Consider the following 18,867-nt stretch of genomic DNA (forward strand, 5'->3'; position numbering starts at 1 on the left):
GAGATGGATTGATATGGTGGCTGCAATGATGGGCTCAAGTATAGCAGGGATTGTGGGGCTGGTGCGGGATCGGGCAGTGTTTCGTTCTGCTGTGCGTGGGGTCACTATGAGTCGGAAACGACTCGACAGCACTTAACAACAACAACCACCTAACTTGCTATCTCTTTTTTTTTTTCTTTTCTGTCCTTTTTCTGTAATTTCCTCCCCTCCCTTTTCTTTTTAGTTATTGAGTTTCTTTTTTGCTATAGTATTTTTATGTATCAAACCTGTTTTTTATTTAGGAAAAAAAAAACAGTGCTTTAATTACAGCAAAAAGCACAGAATTAACAATCCATTAAAATGCACAAGAATAAATATGAATGTATCAGTTTATTTAGCGCTTTCAATGCTTAAAATTTCAAATAAAATAAACTGTTCCACTGCTATACTTTCAAAAGATGTATCATTTTTCCATTCTCTTTTATGAAAAACTACAGCACAAATTAATACAGTAGAGGTAATGAAAACAGAGTTACATTGGAAACATAATTTTAAAGCACAAATATACCTCCTTTAAGAGTAGTAAGTATAATATGTAATTGTTGGTAACAAGAGCCAACAAGAATGAAATACAGACATTTGTATCTTATGACATTCACATGCTTCATAAAGACAACAAAAATAGTACTGAATTTTTCTAGAAATGAATACGCACATATAAATTAAAAACACTGTCCTTTGTTTACATTTACCCAAAATCTGTTTCTATATTCATTAATAAAAATGTTTACTTGAAAAATGTGTATCACAGCTGCCAATACAAATCTCTTACTTGTACAACACATACTTTTCATTCTATAATACACAATTGGGGTATATTTTAAGCATGTATGTTTAATGCCAAAACCTGAGTTGCTCAGATGTAACTGCAGAAGACTTAAAGCTAGAACTGTATCATATCATATTGTTGCATACATACTGTATTGCCCCGTGCTAGTCTGATATATGCTAGTCGGTACTGCCATGGTAGCAATGTTAGGTGGCGTTCCTTCTTCCTCTGATTTTTCTTCTTCAATCTTGGGAACACCAGGCACATCAGAGGAAAGTTCATTCAGTATTTTTCTAAAATAAAATGTAACAATACAAATAATTACAGTAGATGAATGAAATTTAAAACAGAAAAACTATTGTGGAAGAATATGTTTGATGTATAATTATTCTTTTTTGGAAGAAAAAAGTATCATTAAAGTAGGAAACTTCATTAACTTACCTGTAAGAGGGTCTTCGTGAAAGGATTTCTCTACGTTTATGAGAATCAATTACACCTTCTGATTCTGCAGACTCATCTGTCTCTGCAATTGTTGCTACCTATAATACAAGAGTTTCTGAAATGCATCATAAAATAAATGATCTTCTCCTTCACTCAACCAACAATGTAAAGGTGCAGGTGTGCAAGACTAAGCCAGTTATCTTATGGGGGCTACCAAGCTACAGAACATGGTGAACCCCAATAAAGGAGCTCACAATCTTGTTTAGGAAAGACAGTAACGACATAAATATTTAAGATGTAAAACAAGTGTATGAGTAATTGTGGAAATGAATGGCACAGATTTTAAATTGAGTCCACAGAAATGCAAAGGAAAGAATAGTTGAAATGTCAGGTCAGGTTGCACAGAAAAAGCCTGAACATAAGATACATAAGCTATAAGATCCTAAGCCTGAAAATGCATTTTCACAAATCTACCAAAGAGTGAGTGAACAATTTAAAGGGGCAGAAAAAAGCACCTACGTTTGATAATTACATTTCACTGATCTCTTCTACTAGTTGACTTAAGGTGAGACTTCAAATTACGGAGTAAATAGAAATAAGAGAGAATGCAAGAAATGAATAAAGAAGCTTGGTTAAACTTAGGATTTATATTATAAGAAGCTTGATGGTGGTAGATCTTGAAGGTCAAAATAAGGAATTTCTCCTTAAAAAAAAGATCAGAGTTTTAAGCAAGACTTCCTTTTTCAAGTAACATTCAATGTAATAACGTGATTACTGGAGAAAGAAAAATAATGAATTTCTCCAAGAACATCATTTAATATATTCATTCAGCCATTTAACTTTGAGAGTCTAGGGTGGTTCTGAGCTTTCAACAGTCACTTAATATTACAATTATGTGGGAATTTAGTTTGCACAAACTCAAAAGAGCTCATTAAAATATCAACACTGCAGAAAAAAAAAAAAAAAAAAAACCAGTAACATGTCATTCCCAAAGAACATGGGTATGTGTAGGTGTTCACCTACACTTAAGGCCATGCAGTTCTGGTCATGGACATCCAACACATAAAAACATTCACACAATGAAAAATAAAACTTACTGAGGAACTGTTGTTGCAATGAGACAATCTTATATCACCATCAAATATTTATCACGTTATAGTGGGTTTTTCACACATCTGTCATGTAATCATAAAAACTCCCCTATGAGAGGCTATTATTTACCCATTTTAGAGAAAACTGAAGTTTATACAGACAGATTAAGTGACTTGCCCACTGTCCAACAGTTTTAAAACAAGCTCCACTGGCACCTATCTCTACAAAGATTAACTAAAACTTTCATTTAACAAAAAAACAAAAAAAGCCTACTGAATATAAGATGATACTTGCCTCCAATGTCAGCTAGGTTAATTTAAAACTATACCTCAATAAATATTTACACCCCAATAAAAGTCAGAATACAAAGAGGACAGTGTTTTATATCTAGAGTCAGAAAAAGTCAGAAACTCTTGCAAACAAGAGCCATCACAGAAAAACCAATGCCAACACAGGAATAGATACTTGTGACAAGCTTTTAATGCCTATAGATTTATCACTTTAAATGTCATGTTGCAACCCCCATCTTTATTCTCAGATAAACTATGCCCAAACATGCAAGGAAAGGATAAAAGACTTAGTATGTGTGCTCATCTGTTTTCCTCAGATTTTTTTAGTCAACTAGGTTTAAATAATGCCAACATTTTAAAGATAGTAACAAACTTACCTAAAAGAATAATAGAAATAAATTCAGTAAACAAGATGAGTATGCTTCAAAAAATGGCATTTATAAAAAATACATTCTTAATCATTAACATCTACTTACACCAAAAACAAAAGTTTTAGCATTAAGGAATTTTAAAGATTTATGACCAACTTTTGTAATAATAATAAAAAATACTGGATCACAACCACAATTATAATGATGCCTATGAAAGCCAAGGTTTAATCTGAGAGGAGTATGTGATGTATAAACATAATGTCATAGAGCCAATAATATTATTTTCTAAGAATTACATATTTTCCATTAAAAGTGAACTTCTACTGATTCACTAACCTGAATATTCATGAAAACAGCATAGAAAATGCAACCCTTATATTACTGTATGTATCAAACATCTCCAAAGAACCCTCAAAATATTTTTAAACACCATTGGACAACTTTGCTAAATAAACAAAGGTTTGAACACACAAGAACAGTAAATTGTTATTCAAAAACTACTCATTCTGCAAATTAAGCATTGTCCACAAAACTACAACTCTTACATTAGGTTTATGTACCCAGCAGGGCACAATGCTCTTCATACATAAAAAAGAAACTCCCCCAAATGTCTCATAAAAATATTTGAGCATCAAAGTTATACAAAGAAAACGATATAGTAAATGATGAAATTAGTAAAAGGCAAAGAGGCTCAAGAAAGTCAAAGACAAGTCATCCAGGAAGGAAGCTAACCTGAACAGTTTGTATTTGTGGTGACTGAATAACCGATGACTGTGGTGTCTGAATTACTCCCTGGACATGTACGGTTTGGCCCGAAGGTAACTGCACTAGAGTTACAGCTGGAGAGCCTCTTCCAGTGCCTGATCCAGCTACAGAAACCTGCAAAAATGATCATCATGAGGATTATGGCTGAGCCTTTTTCAGTTGTTCTTTTGTTTTTCAGAAATACCAGTCACTGTTATGACGGGTCAGTTTTCCTTTTTCTTTCTTTCCCCCTTGCTTCTGAGAAAAGACAAACAAGCTGTGGTACTTACCATTAGGAGGTGGTTACTGCCCTAGAACAGTCATTCTCTGATGTGATAGATATTAAAGAACCCATGCTCCTCATTTCGGTTCCCATGCTTCGGTGGCCAAGAATGTTTCAAGCATAAAGTTCTAAAGCAGTTAAACTACCTCACTACGACCTCATGACTACTAACAGTGAAGCCTTTTTCAGGCCAGAGTATAAATTACCCTCTTTGACTTCTTTTTAACTTTCAAGACAGAACTTAAAATGCTGAGTTATTTTTTTAATAAGTGAAACATTTTGGTATATGATATTTTATGCTAGGTGCAAGTTGACACCTTGTCTCTGATTAAAATCACAGTTACTTTTCTGCCCCTATAATCACAAAAAAGTCACAGGCCAAACAAACTGCTATTTCTATCAAGACCTTTGATACCCTTAGTATCTCTGAGCCGAGGAAAGCTCATACCTTGGAGTTAATAAGACCTTCCCACACTTTTCCTCTCCTGTAGCTTGTGCATCCAGAGAAGGCCAGACTATCATTTACTGCAAGCAGGGAAAAGGCAAGTACAGCTATCTCACAGCTACCTTGACTTCTTTCAACTGAGATATCTAACAACAAAAATGCAACAATATCTCCGTTCCTCTGTACTCAAACCCTGCCAGGTTTTCTAACTAGTAAACAACCCTGTCCTATCTGCCAGTGTTAGAAAATTTTCATGTTGCTAAAACTCACCATTCATTTCATTATGACTTACTCAAAACAGTTGAAGATTCTGGAAATTAAATAAGCCACCAGTTTTTATCACTAGTTGTAGTAAAACCACAGGATATCTGATGGAAGCCTATGTGTGATCTCATTTGAGAAACACCAATGGTTTCCAATCTACTTACGCTAATACTTTAAAAGAATTACTAAAAACTGAGTTTATAACAAATAATTTTAATATATATTTATGGCATTATTCCCTTGGAAAGCAAACTTCTCTGGCAATCCAAAAGTAAAAAAAAAAAAAGAAATTTTATCTATGCAAGATTACCTATGTATTGAGTATTGTACTACGTACAGTGAGGTAAAACGCAAGATGGTAAAATTAACACCAAAAATACAATAGGAGGCTAAACAATAGAGAAATAATTGCTCAACTGTACAGACCATAAATGTTACAGTGGTACAGAATACAAAGATCATTACGGGCCTGAAGAGTAAGTAAGGCTTTGTCTAGAAGCCAGAACTTGAGCTGGGCTTTGGTCTGAGCCTGGATAACAGTTGGACAGAAAGTGAGAAAGTAAGACAGAAACCTAACATGCATCCCAAGGGCCAAATTCAGCCCACCTATCCCCCTGGAGTAATACTGTCCACTTTATATTGCAGAGGAAAAGAAAAAGTTTACCATATAAGGAAGCCAGCAGATTTCACAAGTACAAGTTAAAAAGCTTCGGAAGGATTTATTTTACAAATACTGCTAACACAAAAGGCAGCTCTGTGTAAATTACAACAGATTACCAAAAGGCACTCCTTTCTGCACACCACTAACTCTCTATCATTTAGTCTCAGAACAACTTTACACCCTTGAAATTTTCTGACTTCAAAGAGCTTTTCTTTATGTGGCTTATATCCACTGTTGTTGTTATGTGCTGTCGAGTCAGCCCTGACTCATAGCGATCCTTCCTTGGGTTTCCGGGGCAGTATCACTACAGAAATAGGATTGCCCAACCTTCCTTCCGAGGAGTGGCTGGTGGGTTTGAACCACCAGCCTTCTGGTTAGGAGTCAAGTGCCTTAGGCACTATGCTACCAGAGCTCCTTATATCCACTAGGGTGTTGGTAAATGCTTAACAACCGACTCTTGGGAAGAAGAAACTCTGATTTGTAGCTTTTGGGGATTTCAGTGAGGTAAGTTTTCCTACTATGGCTGATTACCATGGCAATGAACACAAAGTTGGGAAAAGGTGCATATAACTGACCCATTCAAGCCAGTAAAAACCAGCTCCCGCATCACAGTGGTTATATCTATTGATATTTTCCATACTAGAAATTAAACAAAAAATTTAAAAATATTTAGTCACTCACTAAAAATAATAAACCTATTACATGTAAGAAAAATAATTTTATAAAAAATAATTGTTGATGTTGTTGTTATGGGCCATCAAGTTGGACCTGACTCATAGCGACCCCTTAATTACGTTTTTTAAAAATTTCATGAGTAGCAAAATTTTTGCAAATTTCTAAAGTGTCTGGCCTAACTACAGACAACATCTATCTACAGATAGATTCTCGTATCTACTTTGACATTGAATGTGTTGTAGTATGTTGTTTTACTTGATGTATGTAAGAAAAACTGGGCCCTATACAGATTAGTAGTTGGAAAAGGGATGAGTATTTAAATTTTCCAGAAAAAAATGTGGCTATTCTTCTTTGATACTACACTAAAACTCAACCAGTGGTAGTTTTTTTTAAAGGTTAGTTGCAATATGGAATCTGAAACCATATTAATGAACTTTTCATACTGTTACATTGTAATCCATTGGTCCTCTTTGCATTCTGAATAGATCTTCTATACTTGTAAGATTTTGTAATATATGAAGCAGTCATTTGAAAAATACTGGCTCCCTGAGTTAAGGAGATCGTCTAAATATTCACACACTTCATGATGTACTATCAGAAAAATCACACTAAAAATCACTCTCAATCTCATCAGAAAAGTCTGTAAGTACTGGAAAGCTGTCAAGCTCAGAGTGGCAGACTCAGATTTCTCAAAATTCAAAATTTTTGAGCAGAAGCTTGAATATTATCGTTGGCAATAAATATCATCAGTTGTCATTCTTGAACTGAAGGCTCACTTCATTCATTTTTTGAGAAAATGTCTTCCAAATATGCAAGTATAAACAGCCATAGTAGGCTGTTAGTTGTTCTCTTGAGAAAAATAATGATCCATGGAAAACACCCCACCTAGTTCAACTCATCTCAAATAATTCAAATAATAGCAGTGTTTCTCCTCAAAAATATCATCAAACTTCAGTATCCACAGAAGTGCTTTTTGTGCCTTTCCCATTTCATTACACAGGTTATTAAAATGACATGTACTCAAGGGTTGAGACTTAACAGACTTGATAATTTTTACTCCTTCATCCAGGATATTCTTAAGGGACACCAATTTTTTCTTTTTTACTTAAAGTGCATGGCTGTGAAAAATACTATGACTACTAGAACAGCTTGGCACCAATGACTTGATTTGTGGTAAGATGACAACAGTTTTACCCTCCATTGCTTCTGTGCCATCAGTGCAAATGTCAATATAGTGAATAAAGAAAATACCATCTTAGCATTACTACAAAAACAGTTTTATCCTCACACATGAATTTCAGGGTTCTGCAGACCACACTTTGCAAATTGTTGCTCCATACTAATGTGGCCCCTACACTCTTGATTTACAGCTTACAGAGCAAATTGCTGAGGAGGGCAGTGATTTCAGCTCCACTATGGCAGTACCAAATAAGAAGTTCTCATGGCGTAATGGGTAAGATTTGGCTGCTAACCAGACGGTCTGAGGTTCAAACCCACCAGCTGCTCCATGGGGGAAAACGAAACAAATTACTTCAGGAAAGACTTACAGCCTTGGAAACCCAATGGGGTCCCTGTGAGTCAGAACTGACTTGATGGCAGTGAGATGGCAACACTGGAAGAAACCCTAATAGCACAGTGGTTAAGAGTTCAGCTGCTAACCAAAAGGTCAGCAGTATGAAGCCACCAACTGCTCTGTGGAAGAAAGATGTGGAAGTCTGCTTCCTTAAAGATCATAGCTTAGAAAGCCCTATGAGGCAGTTCTACTCTGCCACATGGGCTTGCTATGAGTTGGAATTGACTCAACAGCACCCAAGACCAATAAGAGAAATACTCTGTCAAATACCCAATGACTCTCAATATTTTGCTTTTGTAAAATTAGAGTAAGATATCTGAAGACAATGAACTTGAAACTATAGGGGAAAAACTCAAAAGTATTACATGTATTCTTACAAACTGAACCTGTGGATTGAATGGCAGGTAGTGCTCATTTACCTTCTGTATGGAAATGCCCTAATTCAAAGAAATCAGATATTTTGAATAACAATTCAAGAAAGCTTCATAGGCTGCAAAAAGGGCATGGAGGCAGCATCTTCTGGGCCTCTCTACCTTCACAACAGGAAGACAGAATCACCACCAGCAGGCCAATGCTTATTCCTATGAGGCCAGACATGCCACCACCCTCCAGCCTTTTACCAATTCTGCCACCAGCTGTCCCTCCCATGGCACTCACTATTTCTCTGCTGGGTTCGATTATTCATTACAATGGCCACACAGAACTCACAGACAATACACACAATATGGGCTTTATTAGGGAAATAGCAGGCTACAACTCAGGTTCAGGAATGCGCTCAGGACACAATTCTTCCATCAGGTCAATCTCCCCTCTGCTGCGGCCTTAGGTACACCTCTCTGGCCCTTGGCCTCTTAGCCTGGCCTCTGCTCTGCCTAGGCAAGTATTACAAAGCTCTTTTAGCTCTGCCGATAGGTACACCTAGGTGAACCCCACTCCATCAGCAAGCCTCCAGCCCGACAGCACTCAGCTTTCTCTCTGTGGGCCAGGTAAGCCCGCCACTCTATCTTTATGCTCTTGGTTCCACTATGACCATCTCCGTGCCAGGGCGTCTCTCTCTGCTGGGGCATCTCTGTCTGCCAGGGCATCTCTGTCTGCCAGGATGTCTCTCTCTCTCTGCTAGGAGATCTCTGCCAAGGAGGTCCAGGCAGGGATCTCAAATGGAAGGACACACTCTACTTCACCTCCAGCTGTTCTTTCTTAATGGCAGGAGATCCATTCTCTGCCTCTAGGAAGGCTCATTTTAAGTCTGGCAGTGAAAAAACTAACCAGTCCCAACATCAGAGTTCTACATACCTTATATGCATGGTCCCACCCAGTAATCTGGTGGGAGTTACAAAGACTATGGCTAGAAAAGTCATACCAAGTAATTCACTGCACTGAATAGGCATTTAATAATTATGAATTATGCTTTCAGTTGCTTTAACTTTCTTTCAAGTACAATTCTCAAGATTTTACATTTTTAAATAAGAGCTTATCAAAATGGCTTAAGTGTCAAGAATAAATGCTATGGAAAAGGAGCTACAGCTAATACAAGTCTCCCCAGAATCCTGGAAATGAATATGCAAATTCTGTAACTACAAAGAAACAACTACATGTCCAAACTGGGCAGTGCAAAAGCTCATGAGACAGCTTTCATTAAATCGCTAAAATAAAGCTGAAAACTAGCACAAATAACACACCCTACAGTTAGAATTCAGATAAAAAAACAAATAAACCCATCACCCCGATTCTAGCGAGACTCTAGACTCTATGGGACAGAAGAGAACAGCCCCATAGGATTTCCAAGGCTGTAAATATTTACGGCACCCACAGGATTGCCTTATCTTTCTCCTGCACCGTGGCCAATGGGTTCAAATAGCTGACATTCTGGTTAACAACTGAATGCCTTAACCCCTGCACCACCAGAGCTCCTTAGAATTCAGATATAACCTATTAAATAAACCCCTCAGATCTGGAGAACCGTCAAGGAAGTGTATTTTCTCACTGATTTTCTAAAAGCTGATTACATTAAAAAAAAAGAAAACCGACTACATGACTGGCATTAAACCTCTAATTATTATTAGCAGAGTTAACAGTCTAAACTTCACCATTATTCATTAAAAAATAAAAATCATGTGTCTACCTACCATGGTAAATCAGAGAAATATGAAAATATGACTGCCCTTGAAGTAAGGTTAACATAGAAGGAACAAAGGCAATGACTCATGAACATGTATGGTGGTCCTTAAGTAAAAAAAAAAAATGGGTAAGAACCGTCTTTTATTCTGTAAAGTGATATATGCAGTTTTAGACAGGTTAAGTTTAAAGCAAGGGTATGTATGTAATTGTAGGGCAAACAGGTGAAACTATTTAATAAGCAAGATGAATTATAGGACTAATGCAAGGGTTAGAGTACAGACAGGAAATAAAGATGTGAGAAATACCAACAGAGAACAATCTACGAAGAATATTGTAACTATTCTATTAATAATATGCAACTAGAGTCCTACACAAGCTCTGGAAACAAAAGAGTATTAATTAACTAAGAAGTCCTTCCTAAAATACAGTACTCTTACAGCAAGACAAACTTAAGTTTGCTTGAATTAAAATATGTACACTGCAGGTAAAAAGAAATCTTTTAAGTCTTCATTCCAAAAACTTTTTTGTAAGCAAAAATATGACAGAAACAAGTCACATTTATAAATTGATTCATTCCTTTATTCCTCCTAAATCAGAAAGACACACTAAAAAGATAAAGAAACCGAATACATGATTTGGGGCAGGGCTAAATTCTAGAAAGAAAAATAAACCAGTGAAAGAGATTAGAGAGAATGACCAAGCGGACTGAGGGATGTGGAAGGAGGCTATTTAAGATATACTTGTGAAAAGTTTCTCAGTGGAGGGAATGTTTAAGCAAAAGGCCTGTACGAAGAAGGAGAAAAACCCTAGGAAGATCTAGGGATATATTCATCACATCTCAATGATCAAGTGGGCAGCTGCTCAAAAAACAAACTGAAGACATAAAATGGATGAATTTCATATTTCCTAACTGTCATACCTCTATTTATAATGAGTCTCTAAAAGCGTGCAGCATGAACTCACAGTAATTAATTTACCTTGTTTTCCAGGTCCCCTGAAGAGAAATCCTCTTCTACAGGATGTCTGAAACATAGATTATGCTGATGCCACCACATCCACTGAAAACCCTACTATATACAGTACTTAATCCGAAAAAACGAGTTAAGATAATGCTATTGACAGCCTTACTGGGCTTTGCAATTTTTAAAAAACCCTAATAATGACATGTAAGTCTGGGAAAACCTCACAATGTTGTAACATAGCATTTGATTAGCATCTAGTAGAAAAGCTCCAATCTGTAGCTAGGTCCCCTTAAGATGGGTTTATGATGTCACAGTACGGCTACAAATGTCACAGTGCTACTCGGCCTGCATTCAAGACAGTTAATAAAGGATGAAAAAAGAAGTGGTGAAATCACAATATAGTAGATTTCTCTACCAACTCTACTGCTTGAGAAATCAAATCTTTGTATCACCTAATGTAATGTCAAAAACTGCAATGAAAATCCACTAACAATCTAAGCAAGAAGTCTGAAGCCCATCCTGATTTCTGTGTGTATACAAGACGAGATCCTCAAGAATCTCTTTCTACTAAGGGGAAAAATAAGTAATTAAAGGATATTTCATGTATTTTAAGACAAAAGATAAGAATGTTATAAATGTGAACACAGACTAAAAACTCTGAGTTGTGCTAATGGAAAACAAATACATACAAAACGAAAAATGTAGAGTTGATCCTTATTTTAGCCAGTCTTTGGTGTTTTCTTTCTCATTGTTTTTTTAAAATCAAATGGTTAACAAATTTCAATCAGTAATGTTAAATTTCACCTTAAGAGTATCAAATGAAAAAGTTTGTTGGTAATAGAATCAGCCAAGTAAGACTAATATTTTTCTATCTACTACCTGTTATAATTTTGAAGAGAATTACACTGGGATGTCACTGTCTCAAATCCTGTTTGAGTATGTTGCTGTTGTTGTTGTTAGGTCCCATTGAGTCATCTCTGACTCACAGTGACCCTATGCCCAGCAGAACGAAACACTGCCAGGTCCTGTGCCAGCCTCACGTTCCTTGCTATACCCGAGCCCATCGTTGCAGCTACTAGTCAATCCATCTCATTGAGGGTCTTTCCCTTCTTCGTTGACCCTCCACTTCACCAAGCATGATATTCTTCTCAAGAAAATGGTTTCTTCTCACAACATGACCAAAGTAGGTGAGATGAAGTCTGGCCATTCTCACTTTCAAGCAGCATTCCAGCTGTACTTCTTCCAAGACAGACCATAGTACTCTTAGCATTCTTCTCCAACACCACAACTCAAAAGCATCAACTCTTCTTCAGTCTTCCTTATTCACTGTCTAGCTCTCACATGCATATGAGGTGACTGAAAATACCATAGCTTGGGTTAGGTGCACCTTAGTCCTCATGGAGACATCTTTGCTCTTTATCACTTGAAAGAGGTCTCTTGCAGCAGATTTGCCCAATTCAATATGTCGTCTGATGTCTTGACTGCTGCTTCCATTGGTGTTGAGTGTAGAACCAAGTAATATGAAGTCCCTGACATTTTCAATCTTTTCTCTATCCATTATGAAACTGTTTTACTGGACCAGTTGTGAGGATTTTTGTTTTCTTTATACTGAGGTGTAATCCATATTGCAGACTGTAGTTTTTAATCTTCATCAGTAGTTGCTTCAAGTCATCCTCACTTTCAGCAAGCAAAGATGCGTCATCTGTGTATCACAGGTTGTTAAAGAGTCTTCCTCAAATCCTGATGCCACATTCTTCTTCATACAATCCAGCTTCTCGGATTATTTGCTCAGCATACAAACTGAGTAAGTACAGTGAAAGGATACGACCCTGTTACCCTCTCTTCTTGATTTTAACAATGCAGTATCCCCTTGTTCTGTTTGAATGACAGCTTCCTGCTATATGTATAGGTTCCTCATGAGCATCACCAAGTGTTCTGGAATTCCCATTCTTCTCAATGTTATCCATAATTTGTTATGATCCACACAATTGAAGACCTTTGCATAGTCAACAAAACATAAGTAAACATCTTTCTGGTATTCTTTGCTTTTAAAGTTTGAGTGTGTAGATAAATAAATACTATCTGAAATCTATAATCAGAATAAAACAGGCAGGGGAAAAGGGATTGCTGTTCCTGGTATTATATAGAATATGGCCAAACTTTATGACCCTTAACAAAATTCACCTGTTGAAAGCAAAGTAAGTATCAGAATTAAATCATTCTCAATTATATAGGGTAGTTTTCCTAGAAAAAAAAAAGGCTATTTTGAAAATACTTCAATAAGCAGTGATGATCATTTGAAGAAAAATTACAATTAGGGATTGCCTTTGAAAAACTACGCCCTGATTAATGTTTATACTGAGAAACATGTGAGAGCCAGAATTCAATAGGACTGCCTCATTTTCTGGGTCTTGCAATTTTCCACCCTTGACAGGACACAATCTAACCGTTATCATTCCTTTTAGTGGAAAATATCTGATAGGTTTCTCCCTTACACAGGTTCCAGATTTCGCAGGTTTTAATACAGCATCCTGAATTTCCTATTTATAATATCTGGAGCATGATTTAATACTCTAACAAATAAGAAATATATTTCACTTGTTAATCATATTTTTAAAGTACTATGACAATGAGAAGGAACTCTAGTGGTGTAATGGTTAAGGCTCATTTGGGTGCTAACCAAAAAGTTGTTGGTTTGAACCCACCAGCCACTCTGTGGAAGAAAACTGAGGCAGTCTGCTTCCGTAAAGATTTATAGTCTTGGGAACCCAAGAGGGGTTGCTATGAGTAGTAATCAACTTGATGGAGTGAGTTTGATTTTTGGTATGACAATGACCATGATCCTTTTAGAAGTCAAAGTTCTTTTAGTTCCAGAACTTTTAAAAATCAACCTTGTATTTGGTTTCAGTAAGACAAAAAGTGATGCTACCTAAATGTAAATTCCAAATACTAAACGTATATAGAGAAATTGCAGTTAGGCCCTGAGCTAGAAATGAATCATCAGCAGATGTCTTATAAGAGCAAGGATAGTGGATATGAACACTGCTTTTAATAATATAGATCATTTGTAATAATAAATCTAAAATAATGAATAAGAATAGTATATGCCAAAAGCTAGAAACCATAGAATGAATGCATAAAAATCACTGAACACCCAAAACTACATGTTAATCTTTGTTTCTGACCTAAACCACTCCTTACAGGAACTTCTAGTAAGCAGTCAAATTAACATATTTGAATTATTCTATTTCATTTCTACCAGTCACTGGGTATGAACTCTACAGGGCTAATTCAGCAAAAATAACCTATTAAAAGAAAACAGTAGTAACTATGGTCCCAAATTTGGTAGATATGATAATTAACTGGCTTTTCTCCAGGAAAAAAGACTTCAACAAAACTGATTTTATTAAATGACAAAGCTACTGACTTCCCCATCCTCTTATAAGGCATAATTCTAAACCTCTGGATATTCTCATACTCCTGGCCCCAGAATCACACTTCAACAGACAGAATGGCTATTAAGGCCAGGAATTATATGGAAACAATCACTAATGCATCAAATTGGGTAACATTTAAATTTTATATACTGTTCACACACCCAAGGTCAGAGTTGAATTGAAGTCTAACTATGAAATTGTCTAATCTGCCACTGAATAATGCAGCAACATTATACAGAATATATAGGTATATGTGTGTGTGAATTTATACATATACACACACACAAACACACATACATGTATATAAAACAGTGTATAGTACTTATGTTGTTGTTAGGTGCCACTGAGTCAACTCCAACTCATAGTGACATTATCTATGTACAAGAGAACGAAACACTGCCCAGTTGTATGTCATCTTCACAATCCTTGCTATACTTGAGCCCATCACTGCAGCCACTGTTTCAATCCATCTGGTTGAGGGTCTTCTCTTTTTTCGCTGACCCTCCACTTTACCAAGCATGATACCCTTCTCCAGGAAACAGCCATGTATATACTTTATATATAACATATGCATTGTACTATACACACACACACGTATAGCACACGTATTTTTACTACTTGCTAACTATTATTTGCCTAGAAATTGTCTGGTTCAACACTGAGTACTTGTGTATTATAGGTGAAGAAATGGTGTAGTGGTTAATGAAACTAAAACCCAGAATGCCTGAGTTCAAATCTTAGCTCTGCCTTTTACTAGCTGTGTAACCTATGACAAGTTATTTCCCTCAATCTCAAATGAGAATGAAAATAGTATCTTCCTCACTGGGTTGTTGTTAGGACTAATCCAATGTGTGTGAAGTACTTTGAACAGTGTTTGGCATATAATGAGTATTTAGTAAATGTTCACTTTTATTATGTTATTATTGTTACAATTCATTTAAATGATTTTGGTCAAGGATGTAGTTTAAATAATGTACATGTAACAATTATTTTATTTGAAAGTGTTAAAATTTCAAAAAAAAAAAAATTCTTCCCTAATATTGATGTGAGAAAAGGAGACAGACCCAAGTATCTATATTAAACTTCAAATCTGAATCTATAACAAAACATGGTCAGATCAAATTGTGTCCTTAATTTTTTTCCAGTTCATGAACAGGAAGATCTAAGAGTTCAGTTCCTAAAAAGATTACACGAAGTTTGGTCTTAATACAAAAATCTAAAATCTAGTAATAAATTCTATTTTAGAGTTTTAGGACCAAAATATCATGAAGGCACTTTTGCAATGGGCTAAAATGGTTAAAGGAAATCCAAACTACCAAAATTTAGGAGAACAAAACACAGAATTTTAATTAAGTTAATAGCATCCTATCAGATCTGCTTATAAACCAAACCAAATTCACTGCCATCAAGTTGGATCTGACTCACAGTCACCCCTCTTTGGGTTTCTGAGGCAGTATGCCTATGGAAGTAGATTGCCCAGTCTTATAAGGAGTGGCTGGTGGATTTGAACCTCTAGCCTTCTGAGCAGTCAAATGCCTTAGGCACTATGCCACCAGAGCTCGCATAAATTCGCTGATCTTCTCTACATGTTCTATAGGCCTATTAAGCATAGCAAGTAGATTCCTTTTACTTTAGAAAAAATTCCTAAGTGCAACATATTTTTAAACCAGCATAAGCCACTTCATCTTGTGATCTAATACTACTATTATGAGATGAGGCATGTTACTATAATGATAAAAAGCAAACATCTATTGTGCCAAGCACTGTGCTTGTACTTCACAAAAATCAACTCATTTAATCCATAAACTTAGTATCTCCAATTTTTTAGATAAAGAAAACAAAAACTCAGTCTTAAAACTATGTATAAAAATTAAGCAAATAGGCCCAAAATCCATTAAATGGGGAAGAGAATGTTTGTTTAATAAATGGTACTGGCAAAACTGGAGATCCGTTTGCAGAAAAATGAAGTAAGACCTGTACCTCACACCATACACAAAAATGAACTCCAGATGGATCAAAGACTTAAATGTGAAACCTAAAACTATACAGTTCCTCAGGGAAGGTACAGGGACAAATTTAAGGGCCCATTATATGACATAAATAGATTATCAAGCATAACTCAAAATGCACGAACAGCAGAAGAGAAACCAGATGATTGGGACCTTCTAAAAATTAAATTTTTATGTGCTTCCAAAGACTTCTCCAAAAGAGTCAAAAGAGAACCTACAGATTGGGAAAAAATATTTGGTAATAACATATCTGACAAGGGACTTATCTCTAGAATTTATAGAACACCAACAATACAAAATAACAAAACCTCAATAACAAAAAGACAAACAATCCAATTAAAAAATGTTTAATGACAGATACAGAGACCAATGGAATAGAATTGAGAACCCAGAAATAGATCCATCAACCTATAGGCAGCTGATTTTTGACAAAACTCCAACACCTCAATAACAAAAACACAAACAATCCAATTAAAAAATGGCCAGACACGAATAGACACTTCACCAAGGACGATTTTCAAGCAGCCAACAAACATACGAAGAAATGCCCACAATCACTAGCTATTAGAGAGATGCAAATCAAAAGAACAATGAGGTACCATCTTGCTCCAGCACTAGTAGCAAAGTTCAACAAGACAGAAAATAACAAATGCTGGCGAGGTTGTGGAGAGATTGGGACTCTCATACACTGCTGGTGGGACTGTAAAATGGTACAACCATTGTGGAAAGCAGTATGGCAATTCCTTCAACAGCTGGAATTAGAAACACCATTTGACCCAGCCAGTCCATTACTAGCTATATACCCTAAAGAACTGAGAGCCATGACAAGAACAAATATATGCACACCCATGTTCACTGCAGCACTATTTACAATAGTCAAAAGATGGAAACAACCTAGGTGTCCATCAAGTGAGGAATGGATAACCAAACTATGGTACATACACACAATGGAATACTATGCAATGCTAAAGAATAATGTAGAATCTGCAAAACACCGCATAACATGGATGAACGTGGAGGACATTATGCTGAGTGAAATAAGTCAATCACAAAAGGACAAATATTGTATTAGTCTGTTATTGTAAAAGTTAAAGGAAGGTTTATCTATGGAAGGAAATTTTCTTTGTTGGTTACCAGGGGTGGGAAGGGAAAGAAGGGAACGCTGTTAGATAGATAGAGATAAATACTGATTTGGGTGAAGAGAAGGGCAATGTACCAAATCTGTGTGACCAATATGGCAGCACTGAGGATGAGAAAGACATAGAGAGGTACATGGGAGATATAGACATCAAATATGAAGCCTTTTGCACATATAGTACTGCGTTGTCAATGAAGGCAAACATGCGTATATGGGTGGCTAGGTGGGTGGACAGGCTGTAACATTAGGTATGTCTATGAAATGGGGAGTGTATCCAAGAACATATATAGGGTTGGCAGACAATGGTCCTAAAAGTTTATGTGAATGATCAGAATTCCCAGGTGTACAGTAGAGCTGACAAGGGGCAAGGCTGTGGTCACTGCTTGGTCAGAGAGACCGTGTAGTTGAACCTGCGGGCTTGGGGCCATAGTCACAGGGGACATCAAGCTCAATTGGCATAACATTCTATATAAAACATTGTTCCACCTCCTACCTTGGCGAGTAGCGACTGGGATCTTAAAAGCTAGCAAGCTGCCATCTAGATGCAACGATGGGTCTCTCCTCGTCCAGAGCAAAGAAGAATAAAGAAAACCAAAATTCATGGAAACAATTAGTCCTAGTGACTGGTACACCATCTGATCTGCAGCCTGTACGACTATGAGACCAGAAGAACTAGATGGTGCCTGGCTACCACTGTCATCCACTTGGAAGGGGATCTATGTAGGAGATCCTTGATAGAGAGGGAAAACAATGTGGAACAAAACTCAAAATCATTTGGAGGAAAAAAAAAGGGGGGGGACCAGGTTTGCTGGTCTGATAGAACCTGGTGGAACCACTGAGACTATGGCCCCTAGCTGCCCTTCGGGTCTGGAATTGAACCCACACCTGTGGTTTCCAGCTAAACAAAAGACAGGTATATGAGTTGAACATTTACCTCAAGTAGATACACTCGTTGGGGAGAACAATCATGGGAGAAAGAAGGGCTGCTTATGCACAGGGAGACAGCTCAGGGGGCAGGAGCCCACAGAGGGATGGACACTGGGAAGAGGTAACTGTGGGGAGGAGGTGGGAGGGGAGCTGTTGCATTGTGGTAAACTGTGGTCAATGTCATGAGACAAAATGTATGTGAACTGCTGTATAGAAAGTGAATTTGCTCTGTAAATCTTCACCCAAATCACAATAAAAAAAAATTAAGCAAATAATTTTGTGTCACTAGTATTACAACAACAACAACAGTATTGAAATAGTAAAAAGTACTTCACACCCCTACTTTTAAGAAGCTAGATTTGATTCAAATTGAGTATATACATATAAATTAGGACTCTTTTTCTTAATTCCAACTATGAAGCAGTAAAGTCCTTAGAAAAGGTAAAAGTACCTACAAAGCTCTAAGGAAAAAAGACCCAGAAGACCAATTCACCAACGGCAGTACTGACCATGTTACATTAATATATCTGATAAGGAATACATACCCATTATTTTTTAAAAAAAGTATTTATTATCTGATAAGATAAAGAGGTCTACTGCTATATAAAACATGCGTTTAAGACAAGGGT

General features: G+C 36.6%; 1 protein-coding gene across 1 annotated transcript in view; it reads right to left on the bottom strand.

Annotated features, from left to right (window-relative positions):
- Positions 1-18,867, bottom strand: part of CREM (cAMP responsive element modulator) — a 58,546-nt gene that overhangs the window by 30,707 nt on the left and 8,972 nt on the right. The window contains exons 2-4 of the mRNA XM_007942418.2: positions 3,735-3,881; positions 1,250-1,347; positions 959-1,101 (exon numbers count right to left, since the gene is read on the bottom strand). Of these exons, the coding sequence (XP_007940609.1) occupies positions 959-1,101; positions 1,250-1,347; positions 3,735-3,881 (388 nt within the window). The remainder of the gene's footprint in view (positions 1-958; positions 1,102-1,249; positions 1,348-3,734; positions 3,882-18,867) is intronic.

Source organism: Orycteropus afer, unplaced genomic scaffold (assembly GCF_000298275.1).
Source record: "Orycteropus afer afer isolate SDZICR_OR568_19922 unplaced genomic scaffold, OryAfe1.0 scaffold00090, whole genome shotgun sequence".
Taxonomy (NCBI): domain Eukaryota; kingdom Metazoa; phylum Chordata; class Mammalia; order Tubulidentata; family Orycteropodidae; genus Orycteropus; species Orycteropus afer.